The 12,302-nt window shown below is 43.1% G+C and overlaps 1 protein-coding gene across 1 annotated transcript; it reads left to right on the top strand.

The window, feature by feature from the left end:
• Positions 1-2,232: 2,232 nt before the first annotated feature.
• g3bp1 (GTPase activating protein (SH3 domain) binding protein 1) lies at positions 2,233-8,605 on the top strand. Its single transcript, XM_028416830.1, has 12 exons — positions 2,233-2,362; positions 4,381-4,497; positions 4,590-4,671; positions 4,841-5,014; positions 5,133-5,223; positions 5,400-5,490; positions 5,607-5,853; positions 5,945-6,049; positions 6,280-6,397; positions 6,783-6,908; positions 7,005-7,114; positions 7,403-8,605. The coding sequence occupies exons 2-12, from the start codon at positions 4,403-4,405 to the stop codon at positions 7,652-7,654; spliced, it is 1,491 nt and encodes a 496-aa protein (XP_028272631.1). The 5' UTR covers positions 2,233-2,362; positions 4,381-4,402; the 3' UTR covers positions 7,655-8,605.
• The last annotated feature ends 3,697 nt before the right edge of the window (positions 8,606-12,302 follow it).

Genomic DNA, 12,302 nt, shown 5'->3' with positions numbered 1-12,302 from the left:
GTTTTGTTCTGGGTAACATTTGTTCTGATGATATTAAAAAAATTAAATATTAAGAGGCTAATATTTTCTACAAAAAAATGAGCTAAAAAGAAGATAAAGCTTTAAAAATCAGCTTAAAGCTACACTGCAGAAAATTTGTCTCCCCCTTAGGCAGAGAGTGGTATTACATAAACACTTTTTATACCCGACACATACAGAAGCAAACCCGTCTCTGATAGGTCACAGGATATGGTCCAACACCAGGGCTAAGTGAAAACTAGCTGGTCAATGCTAGCTAGCTTGTTTATACGGACTGCCGTTTATGTAGCTTTCTTTGAGTCAAAGCATTTAAAGAAAAACACATTATCTTAACAAACTATATGGATAATGCATGTAACATGATGGGAAAGTCACCACAGACACCATATTCTTGAGAGATTTACCTGGGAATGATCAGATTAACTAGGGCTTGAATTTAATGGACATGAAAAACTTCCACATTGTGCTTTTAAAATTTCCTGACCATCTTGCTTTTTTGAAAGAAGGAGTGGAGGAAGGAGAATTTTAATTGGTTACAATCTACAATCTCACCACTAGATGGCACCAAGTTAGACACACTAATCCTTTAAACTATGGCAGAATAAAGTACCTCTAAAATGATTCTACTGATCATAAATGTATAATAATACACATTACAAATACAATAATATACCACTAAAAAATACCACACGTCTGTCTACACAAACAAAAGCTCTAACTCCTAAAGAACGTCTGTGACTTGTTTTCATTGGCTGACTGTATGTGGAGCTGCTCGTGGTCCCCTGGGAGACAGCGGATGGAGAGACGGAGCACCCTGTTACCATCCCCACCCGTTCATCCAGACTCCACTCAAGACTGTGAAACAACAGCCGAGCCTCGTCCACAAAGACCGAAAGTCCCTCCCTCTCTCTCCCTCCCCTCTCTGTCTCACTCTGCCGAGGGGAAAACAGGGAGTGTGTGGTAACTTAACACAAATGAACCTTAAAGAGGACCTCTTTGTTATAATTGCAAGGAGTTGATCCCTGTGAGCTTTACAAGGTTAAGGTTTAAATATGTTGGTTTGTAAATGTTTTATAACACAAATTTACCATGAATTCAACAAAATCTTCCATCTTGTGGCGACTGATAAGTTTGTGACCTACAGGAGAAGTGAGCAGTCTGAGAAAATGGGCTTCTACTGGCTCAGTCTGAAGGTTTTTCACCAAAGACATGCACTAAAATGGATTAAACAATGGTAAACTGGAACAGATCTCCAATGAAAAGCAGATTCCACACTTTCCTTTTCAAAATTCCAGACTTTTCCAGACTCCACTGATTTTGTTTTTAGAGATCATAGATGACATCCGATTGGACGCTTGTTAATGTAAATGGAGGCAAAGGTGAGTGGAGCTAAAGCACTCTTGGAGCCAGCCCCCCAGAGGCCATATAAGAAGTGCAGCTTTTTTGAGTTCATCCTAAAAAATGTGACCCAGCTGAGCCAATAAATGCTTTATTACTCAATATAGAATAAATAAGCCCAGTATCAAATACTAATCTCTGTCTCCGTGTGCGCACAAGTGACTGAGTGACACTTGATATTAGTTAGAAAACAGAATTGGTGCTATAATCTAGAAATGCAAATATATTTCCAGACATATCCAGGCATAATGTTTGTAAACAATAATAAGTGTGTAACACTTATTATTGTTTACAAACATAAACATTACAGCCCAGTGTTGATTTATTACAACTTCTCTAGACTTTAATCATAAGTAACTGAAGAACCCCCCCCCACCTCCAAAAAAGTGGAGCTTTAATTTGGATTACTTTGTCAAACACCTCCAAATTAATCTGAAAATTAGTAGCCATGTTCCCTTTTAGTCACAGTTAAGCTTCGCCCTCTCTTCCATTAAATTAACCCATTTAATCTGCATAATTCGATGAGTCATTCGCTCTAATTAAATCTACATTAAAACCTTTTGTCGCCCCCAAGCGGAGAATAGACTCCGGTGCACAAGGAGCTGAAATTAAACCGGTAGACGCCACCTAACAAAACCATCGCACCTTCACCCATTGCTATAATGTGATTGGCTCACTGAGAAACCCGCCGGCGCGCTGTGGTTGGCTCTACGTAAAGAGCCTTTGTGACCGCGTCTAGCGATTGGTGCAAGCGTCACATAAGCTGAATCTGATTGGCTGGCAGTGCTGTAAGAGGCGGGACGTCAAGTTCGGTTGCGGAGCTGAAACCGGCAACCAAGTACTCCAGCACGTTGTGAAGCCGCTAGTGTCCTGGCAGCCGTTGAGGTGATTCAAACAAATCACTCGTTTCTAAAGCAACATTTTTTTATTGATAATTGACCCACCGGTAAGTTATTTATCTTCTATAATCTGTCTAATATTTGAGGTTAAGTTTTTATTTGTTCATCCCCCGCGTGTTATTTCATTATCTGGGTCGTTTTTCTAGGCCGCGTCTACATCCTGGTATGGAGATGATGTCTGTTAGCAACATTTGACATTGTAGCTTTGTTATTTTGCCTAATTCTGTGAAATATAAAAAACCTCGGATGCTAAACTGCTTATAAATACCACTGGAATGTGTAGTTGGAGTTACTACGTTAACATTTTGAAGTATAGCCACCGCTTTAGCTGCTCGGTTTCACTTTAGGCTTCCAGGAGATACCCACCGCCCCTTGTGTAGCCCACTTAGCCCTCTCATTCAGTCGTGACTCCCTCCCTTCCTGGCTTTCTTAACCGCCCTGCTCGACAGATTTCCCTTTTTATTTCACCCCGTTAACAAGTTTCCACATCATAGTTACCGTCATGTCCTCCTGTGTTGGAAGCAGCCAGTCGGATAACTTGGCCCGCGCAGGAATGAGAAGTGTGGCCAGGGACCAGCCGGGACACGTGCTGGGGCTCCTCCTGAAAACGAGCTGCAGCTCCTGCCTGCCCTACTTTTGGGTGGGGGCCGTGTTCTCGTCCAGCTGTCGCGGTTTAAGCCCTGTAGTGGGCCAGCCAGCGTGCTATTTGAGCCCAGGTTATATCTGGAAACCGTCGATGGTCCCAGCGACGTGCGACACCGCCATGACTGGGGATGAGTGCGTGTGTAGGCCGGTTGATCCTTCGAATGGCACCGTCGCTGCGGGCACGGCGTGGCCTTTGTCTGCTTGCCATGCTTGCACTTTTTTAACACCAGCTGCTCGTTGATAGGGGGCCCCTGCCTGTCCTGATATTTGATTTGTCCTTATTGGGTATTTTTAAAGCTAAAGTTGTTTGCTGGACTCTGATTGGGTTACTTCTTCTCAAAGTGATTGGCTTAACCTGATGGATCAGTTAACGTTTGCTGGTTGTGTGTCGGTTGCTAAGTGGGTGCCAGAACAACAGATGGCTCTAGGTTGTGTGGACAGGTGTGGCAGACAGTCCAGTGAAGTGTGAGGGAAAATCGGGCCCTGCTTTCTGAGGAATTCACAGTCCCTTCTTTCCAGACACGCAGGCTTTAAATCATGTCAGTGCAGATTAAGAATCAGCTAGCAGAGACTTGAAATTCTCTTCTAATGGGTGATCAACAACTTTGATTGCACTGTGTGCAAAATATTCACCACTGCTTGCACTGACATAACCTTCAAAGAAAAAATGTAGGGCTGTCAGACTGTCCTCAAAGTCCAACCAGTTGTTTCCTAAGGCACCACTGTGGTGTTAAGTGATAGGACACCAAAATAAAAGCATGCATATATTAGTATGTCTTTTAAAGTGAACATCCCCACAAAGGATCTGGCCAGTCATCTAGTGTATGTCCTCCAGAGAGAAGGATGTTTGATGAAGATGAGTTGGGGAAACAGTAACTGCATTTTCAGATTTTTTTGTCCACATGGTATGAAGACGAATATCTGAGGTTGTTTCCCATGGCCTGGGAGCACTGTTTTCATGTCAGTGCACCCAGATGGGGCAGCAAACGCTCGTCAGACTCTGTCCTTGTTTTCAACATCGATTACATTTCATGCTACCGGCATGAAAAGGCATGAAATAAGGGGTCTGTATTGTATGAGGTTGTGTTTACCCGACTAGATTTACACTGTTCATGGGAGGGTGCTCCTGTCAGCATTGCCGGATGATTCATCGTCAGAGGACGGTAATACTCTGTCCTGTGATGTTAGGAACAAACAAGAGAGGCCGTTGCTACGGTTTGCTTTAAATATAAAAGTGCCGGTTTCTATATATACTATTGAAACTTTGTGAAGTTTTAATAGTATATATAAACCAATCTTTGAAGCAACAAAAGAGGTTCAAACATTCCTTTTGTTTTGGGTTATTAGACCAGTGAATTTCTTTTGCTGCTTGTCAAAAGTCTTTATCTTGCAGCTGAGCTCTCCCTCCTATTTCCTGCAGAGATTTCCAGTTGACCAAAGAAATGGTGATGGAGAAGCCAAGTGCCCAGCTGGTCGGGCGAGAGTTTGTCCGACAGTATTACACACTCCTGAACCAGGCCCCTGACTACCTGCACAGGTACAAGAATCAGCTTTTGTTTTTTTGTTTTTTTTTTACATCACATCTTACCTCTGAGGTGAAAATGCTAACCTTGGCATTTTTCTTCGCAGGTTTTATGGAAAAAACTCCTCCTACGTGCACGGAGGCTTGGATGGCAACGGCAAACCAATGGAGGCTGTTTATGGACAATCTGTAAGTACACGCTATCCAGCAGTTAGGGCATCACATTCCACCTCCACCTGCATCACAGCTGAAAGAAAAGGTGTTTAGCAGAGTTAATTTATAAGTAAAGAAGTTGTCGATTATGATTTTATGTTCTGATCATCTTGTTTACGTGATTTATTTATTTATTTTCTTGCAGGAAATCCATAAGCGGGTGATGGCTCTGAGCTTTAGAGACTGTCACACCAAGATCAGACACGTGGACGCTCACGCCACCCTGAATGAGGGCGTGGTGGTGCAGGTCATGGGTGAGCTGTCCAACAACATGCAGCCCATGAGGAAGTTCATGCAGACCTTCGTGTTGGCACCTGAGGTTTGTAGAACACCAGCAGACCTGCAGCATTAGATGTCTTTTATTTCCTTAACCAATGTTTTTTGGGCTCTCTAATAATAAGAGTTTACAGTTTAGTAACTTTGTCTTTTTCTTCCAGGGTACTGTTGCAAACAAATTCTACGTCCACAACGACGTGTTTCGTTACCAGGATGAGGTGTTCGGTGACTCTGACTCTGAACCTCCAGAAGGTGAGTTTTATTGGGCTTAAAAAACCCCTTTCAGTGTCAGAATTCGGCTTTGATTAACTTTTTTTTGAGCAGCAGTGTCTTCACCTTCACTGCTTCCAAGATTAAACCACAGTTTAACAAGATTACAGAAGCTGGTGGGAGTATGCGTGTATTCATTTTATGTAATTAAATTACAGAGTCTGAGGATGAGGTGGAGCTAGAGGAGAGGGTTCCCTCCCCTGATGTTGCTCCTGAGGAATCTGCTCCCTTCTACAACCCGACAGCCTGGTATGCCTTAAACAACAATTTGTTGTTTGTGTTTTTAATTTTTTCATGTCTGCAAATTCAGTTAATCTCCTACACAACACATAATTTACATAATTTTTCTCTCACTTGTATTGTAGTCCAGAGCCAGGCGTTCCTGGTGATGACGAGGACGTGGCAGCAGCGAGTCCAGAGCCAGAGCCCGAGGTGGAGAAGGAGGCCGAGGTCGCTGTTGTGGACCTGAAGGCGGAGACGATGCTGGAGTCACAGACGGATGGACACACGGCTGACGACCAGACGGAGAAAAGCTCTGCTGCTGCCGCGCCAACTACAGAACCTGCCGCTGCACCGACCGAACCCACCCCTGCTGCTCCAGAAGAAAACAGGGTAGGTCTGCATTTGTGCTGATAAATATGAATCGGGCTATCTGAAGAACATTAGACCTCATTTTTTTTTACCTCTCTGGTTTTCATGACAGCCGTTCTCCTGGGCGTCAGTCACCAGTAAGAACCTCCCTCCCAGCGGGGCTGTCGCAGTCTCAGGAATCTCCCCACACGTCGTCAAAGTCACTCCCACAGCAGCGGTAGGTCCTTTCATAAAAGCCTGCAGTGTCCCGTGACTATACATCATTATGTTGGAGGGGTTTGTGTGACTACTGCTCTGAAAAACTTTGCCAGATCCAAGATGGCGGGACACAAACATCCCCCGCTGGCCGTCCTTTTTTTGACGATAATCAAAGCTGCCGTGTTTGTTGAGTTAGCTCCTGAAATCCCAACAGCAGAAAACCTTCTGAAGAATTTGTTTTTGTTGCAGCCCAGAGCCGAGGTGAAGTCAGAGTCTCAGACAGCAACACAGAGACCACAGAGAGACCAGAGACCCAGGGAACAGAGGCCTGGAGGTCCTCCGCCGGTTCACAGAGGACCCAGACCAGGTACACACATGCACACGGATACAGCACATACCGTGCTGAGAAGCACAACTAACAGCAGTTCTGACAGCATTAGGCTGTCGGTGTAAAGCAAATATAATCAGTTCGGATGTGTGCTGAGAGCAAGCAGCAGTGTTTGCTCTGCAGGTGCATCTCACAAAAGTTCACAGAAGAAAAACATTAAAGATTGTGTAACCATCGAAGGAAATACAAATATGACTTTGTATTGTCAAGCTGGCGAGAGGGCCAGGAATCTGACACACTGGGAATCCGATCGAAGCAAAATATCAAGATTCATGTCTTTAGGCATAAATCTGAATTCATTAGAAACATGAAAAGCTGCTGCTGAACGTTCTCATCTTGATTTATTTGTTGAATTGTCTTTCAGCTCGAGAAGGCGAGCAGGGCGAGTCAGAGGGTCGCAGGGTGGTCAGGTACCCTGACGCTCACCAGCTCTTTGTGGGAAACGTCCCTCATGACGTGGACAAGACGGAGCTCAAGGAGTTCTTTGAACGTAAGTTACACTGGACAACGCCACGGAGCTTTAACTGCTGAAAGAGAATCGTTGATATCCGAATACTTCATGTAATTTTTGCCTCCCGTCTTGTAGAATATGGTACAGTCCTGGAGCTGAGGATCAACAGCGGAGGGAAGCTGCCAAACTTTGGCTTTGTGGTGTTTGACGACTCTGAACCTGTACAGAAGATCCTCAGCAACAGGGTAAGACACCCCTAAGGATGATTTTTTTTTTTTAACTTTTTTTGGGCGTTGCTCAAACCTGTCAAGCTACTGTGGGTTTCTTTTATTCCCCCTTTCAGTATTTATTATTCTCATTGTTAGTATTTTTAATTTCCTCTGCTGAAACTGACTCGAAGCCAACAAAACAAAAATCAGGCGGCTCATCTGGTTTGTAGAGTCTGTAAATTATCTACTAGCATGTAAAGCTCCAGGCTCACTTGGGGAAATAAGTTGTGAAGACAAGTTTTAACACCTTTCTTCTCCTCTCAGCCCATCAAGTTTAGAGGTGACGTCCGTCTGAATGTGGAGGAGAAGAAGACCCGCTCGGCCAGGGAGGGAGACAGGCGGGACCCCAGGCCCCGGGGTCCCGGAGGACCCGGCGGTCCTAGAGAGCGGATAGGAGGTGGCGGCGGTGGACCCAGAGGTCCCCCCAGCCGCGGAGGCATGGCACAGAAACCCAGCTTCGGTTCCGGACGGGGCGCCGGGCCCAGCGAGGGGCGCTACTCCGCCCAGCGCCAGTGAGGCGGCGGAGCTTCAAACCTGAGTTAGATTACTGTTTGGATTCAATTTACTTGAGTGGTTTATCGGTTTGCTGCAGCAGGAAGCGATTGGACACAAAGCCAAATTCTTAACGAGAAACCCCGATTTCCAGGAGAAAAATCAGAAGGAAAGATTCGCCATGTTTCCTCCTCGTTCTTTCTCCTACACGCTTGAGTTTCTGTTGGTAACTGACGCAGGTTTGGTCGAGCGCTCTCACCATCAGTCACACCAGCTCCTGCTGAATTCAACAGCCAGTCTCGACATCTGTCTCTCACAAAGATGGCTGCCTCCTCCTCCTCCTCCTCTTCCTCCCTTCACCCCCCCAGCCTTCATTCTTCTCTCTCACCTGCTGCTTTTCATTTTCCCTCTGAGGAACTCCAGGATGTCACTCCTCCTCCTCTTTTTGTTGTTTTTTTTGTCCCCAGCTCCACCTCTTCCTGTCCTCCACCAAGACATGTATTATCTGGACTTTTTGTCATTTTCTTTGTTTTTCATGCTGAACTTGAGTTTATTAAAGAAACAATTGAGAAACACACAGACGCATAAAAAGGGTAAAATACTACTTGAATTGGGGATTAAAAAACCCAGAGGTTAGGTGTTTTTTTTTTTTTTCTTTTCGCGTTCTCTCTCCCTGTTTCTTAAAGGAACGTGTACTTTAACTGCTTGGGCAATCCTGTGTATTGCTGCCACCGTTGTATCTAGCGATGGATCTGTCTTATCTTTTTATTCTCATCAGGTCAAGAGCTGAACTGTAGTGGCTTTATTTGAGTAATAATGTTGGCTTGTAATATGTGGATTCTCACACGTCTGAATGGAGCATGTATCAAAAACCTGTTTGTTAGGCTTCTACTACCGATGCACTTCATTTGTCATGTTTAAAATGAGCTCACCTGCCGATGAGAGAACTAAATTAAAGTGATTTACTGTTTTAAACCTGCTTTCTTTCATTTGTCTTAAACTGGATTCAGAATGTGTTCGAGATCCTGAAATACATCACTTTACTTGCAGTCATGTTTATTTATTTAGGTATTAACACACCTGTTGTTTAACAATGAACAGATCTGCTTAAAAAAATAAATAAAGAAATTCACATTAGTTAAAAGCTTCCTGCTTTAGGCTCATGATGGTCTATGGTTTATTTTGATAACCACATATCTCACATATGATGCTAATGTAAAATGATTTAAACCGAACAGACGTTGCTAATCTGCCGTAATCCCTCTGCATCAAGCAGCAGTGACACGACTATCGTTAGATTTCTTAAAGTAAAATCAAGTTATGATACTGAAATCCAGAATATTATCAGGGTGTGAGTCGGGTAAACACTGTTAGTGTTCCATCCAGAAGTACCGTTCTAATCTGTCCTCACTGCTCTCTGTGATGTCACATTTCACAGCTTCTCTCCAGGAAATGCTTCATTTTCTTCCTCTTCCTATTTTCTGAAGCATTTCAGTCTGCAGCTGACAGAGGATCAAACTTTATGGACACACGCTGAGCGGCGGTCCTGTTGCAGACCTCTGACCCTCTCCGTGGAAGCAGAAACTACAGATTTGTTCCTCAGAGGCTCAACAGAGAACCGGAGAACAGATCAACAGCAAGTTCTTTTAATGTGAGGCTGTTTCTGCAGCAGCTGCCAGATCACCGTCAGAGTGAAGTCTTGATGCTTTTTAGGGACAATAGAAGACACATTTTCCTTCAAGCCATGAAATTAACTGTGACTTTTATATTGTCTAAAAAAAGTATAGAACATTAAAGGAAAATATGAGCGAAGTCTGCAGGAATACAGCCTGTTTCAATGCTGCCACGGAGAACAAAAGTCATTTAACCGCCTTAGTGATTAGAAAACTGGACACGTGTTTTGAGAGGAACTTGTATTGTCGGACTCATTTCAGGTGGAGGTTGGACTCAGGACTGCTCTTCGTCACGGAGCCGGGCCAAAATTTCTCCAGGAGTCATCAACATGTTTAAATCATATTCCAGGAAGTAATGATGCACTTTAAGTTTGTGATGGTGGATGGAACCATCAGAGCAGGTGTGTGTGTGTGAGGTCTGTGATTTCCTATACTCCATGACTTCCCCTGAACTCAGCATGAACTGAAGGTGTGTGTGTGTGTGTGTGTGTATAGAACAGAGCCTGGGGCTTGTTGCAGGTGTTGGTATGTGTGTGTGTGTGTGTTTACACACCGACTGATCATAATTACACCAAACATTATTTAATGTGTGTATAAACACAGCAGCACTGATGACTGTTTAAATGCTGAGTCAACACATCATGCTCTCAGCAGACAGACAGGACACATGGTACACGCTGGGATTCGAACCTGCGACCTCGTGGTCGCAGAATTTCCTGTTTCCACATGTTTGTGTTGCTGCTGTGAACAGACATTATTTGTGGACCAACAGAGTTCAGCTCCAGCTGGCAGCAACACAACAAACATATGGCCAGTGTACACACACACACACACACACAAACAGCTACACTTGTGAGGACCACACTGGTTAACCTATCATTCTAGTAAGGGTTAACACATGGATTTGTTTCACTTCATGTTGTTTTGTTCGCTCTAACCACACACTGACCCATCAAACTTTGATCCAAAGAAAAAACTAAACCCATTGGTCCGAACCACCAGTGGTTCGACCACAAACACAGAATTTGAAGTGGAAGATGAAACAAAACACATAGACCAGAAAGACGCTGACAAAACTAATTTCACCGAGTGAGGAATAACAGAGGAAATAACAAATAGTGTTTGTACTGACCCGTATGGCCGCTCCTTTGTGAAGACATGTTGCCTTAAGACATGTTGCCTTAAAACGGAAGCACTCAGCATCACAGCAGCGATGTGAGACAATAAACACACCCTGCTGCCAGGATTCATTTGCACTTTTTAATACTTTTTCTTTAATGATTACACAGATCCTTGAGTCGAGTAACAGAAAGCAGAAGATCCAACTCCAACAACCTTGACAATGTTCAAAAACAGGTAAAGAGATTTTTGTTCAGAAAACCTTTAATCGTTAATAGAATTAGTAGTATGACATATTTCAATAAATATTTAGATATATACAGATACAGCAGAAACGGTACATTCTTTTTTTTTTCTCTTCAAATTGCTTCACTTTTTTTTGTACAAGCCAAAATATCTGCCATTGTATTTATACTCATGCAAAATATTGTTTCTCAGATTAATGAAAAATAAAAAGGATTTGCTGAACTTTTTCTTATTTTTTTTTTCATCCTGCTTTGATGTGCACTCTCAGATTATAAGCGTCATAATGAGCATCGTTAAGCTCTGCAAATTAAACAGGTGCACTTTGTGCCAATACACAATAGAAGCAAGTTAAAAGCAAAATTAAGGCCATTCCAACTTTGTGCAAAGAAAATAAATGAAAGGATCGTCTGAATTATCATGTTTCCTTTAGTTTCACAGCAGTTCAGGAGCAGTTCCTTTGTCATTTTGCCTTTTCTCCCCTTCAGAGCGTCACGTTGTACAATACATACAATAAAATACAAGAGAATCAAAGGAAACCCTTCAAAATCAAACCATGCTACTTTTAAAATCCACTTCGGAACCAAAAGCTTTTTTTTTTTTTTTTTTAAGAAACGTCCAAAAACGCATCCCTCTTATTCGTTGTTCATCACACACGTAATGCAATATAAACCCACAATCTATATTATGTCATGGACCCCGCCCTTCCCCCGTTATAGCAATGATTAATACAATGACGTGAAGCTCTAACATGACTATGATACACACAAACACCCACACCTGAAGGAAGGGTCATGAAATGTTGGTTGAATGAATGCACGATATGCTCGTAGATCCTCTGCGTATTTTTATTTATCTTTTAGTTGCACATTAAACCCCCATATGGCACGAGAAGATAGATATGTATGCTTCATGTTTGTACGTATGCTTTAGAAAGATGGATGGAAGTGTGTGTGACGTTTATGGCACAGAAGGAGAAACAGGAAGTCACCCTAATGAGACCGAGCCTGCTGAGGTTTTCCACTTGGGTTCACGGCTGTGATCAGAGAGGAAGACAAAGCAAGGAGGGGGGGCGGGGAGTAATTTTGTAGTCCAGACTCGACAAAAACTACATTTCCTAATCTACTTTCAAGGATTGCTGTTCATCATGAAATGAACCAGCTACATAATGTAGCATGGCTGCTAATGCTAATCTCTGAGCTTTGAATATAAAGCGGTGGAGTTTCAACTGATGTAAAAATCGCTTCAGATTGTTATGTAGTAATTGTCGGAACAGTTTATATGTGGGGACATCTGCAGCATCTGTGATGGTCACGTTAGCTAGCTATGTCTGAATATCTTATAAAATGCAGTGATGCTAGAGATGAACCTGTGAGCTGCAAGCAAACAATGATACATTTGATATATTAACCATCATTTCCTCAATTCTGAGTTGCTAACTTAGTGACATCAGTACATCCTAGCTGGTCACGGCCTTGAAAGCTTTATCTGGGAATGGTTTTTCTGAATGAGATGCATAGTTTTTGGGGTGGAGCACACGGCACTTCCACGTGAAAGTCAGAAGCTGGAATGTGAGCAGAAGAAAATGTGTGTAGCATAGCCCTTCGGATCGATCTTACATATTTATGAAAGGTACT

The sequence above is a fragment of the Parambassis ranga genome, chromosome 10, assembly GCF_900634625.1.
Source record: "Parambassis ranga chromosome 10, fParRan2.1, whole genome shotgun sequence".
NCBI classification, from domain to species: domain Eukaryota; kingdom Metazoa; phylum Chordata; class Actinopteri; family Ambassidae; genus Parambassis; species Parambassis ranga.
The sequence above is the reverse complement of the archived record's forward strand: the minus strand, read 5'-3'. Positions and strand labels throughout refer to the sequence as shown.

Bases quoted from the DNA above. Each gene is read 5' to 3' on its own strand.
- g3bp1 (XM_028416830.1), top strand. From the start codon at position 4,403: ATGGTGATGGAGAAGCCAAGTGCCCAGCTGGTCGGGCGAGAGTTTGTC. The intron at 4,672-4,840 runs GTAAGTACACGC...ATTTTCTTGCAG, and splicing joins AGGCTGTTTATGGACAATCT to GAAATCCATAAGCGGGTGAT. The intron at 6,909-7,004 runs GTAAGTTACACT...CCCGTCTTGTAG, and splicing joins GCTCAAGGAGTTCTTTGAAC to AATATGGTACAGTCCTGGAG.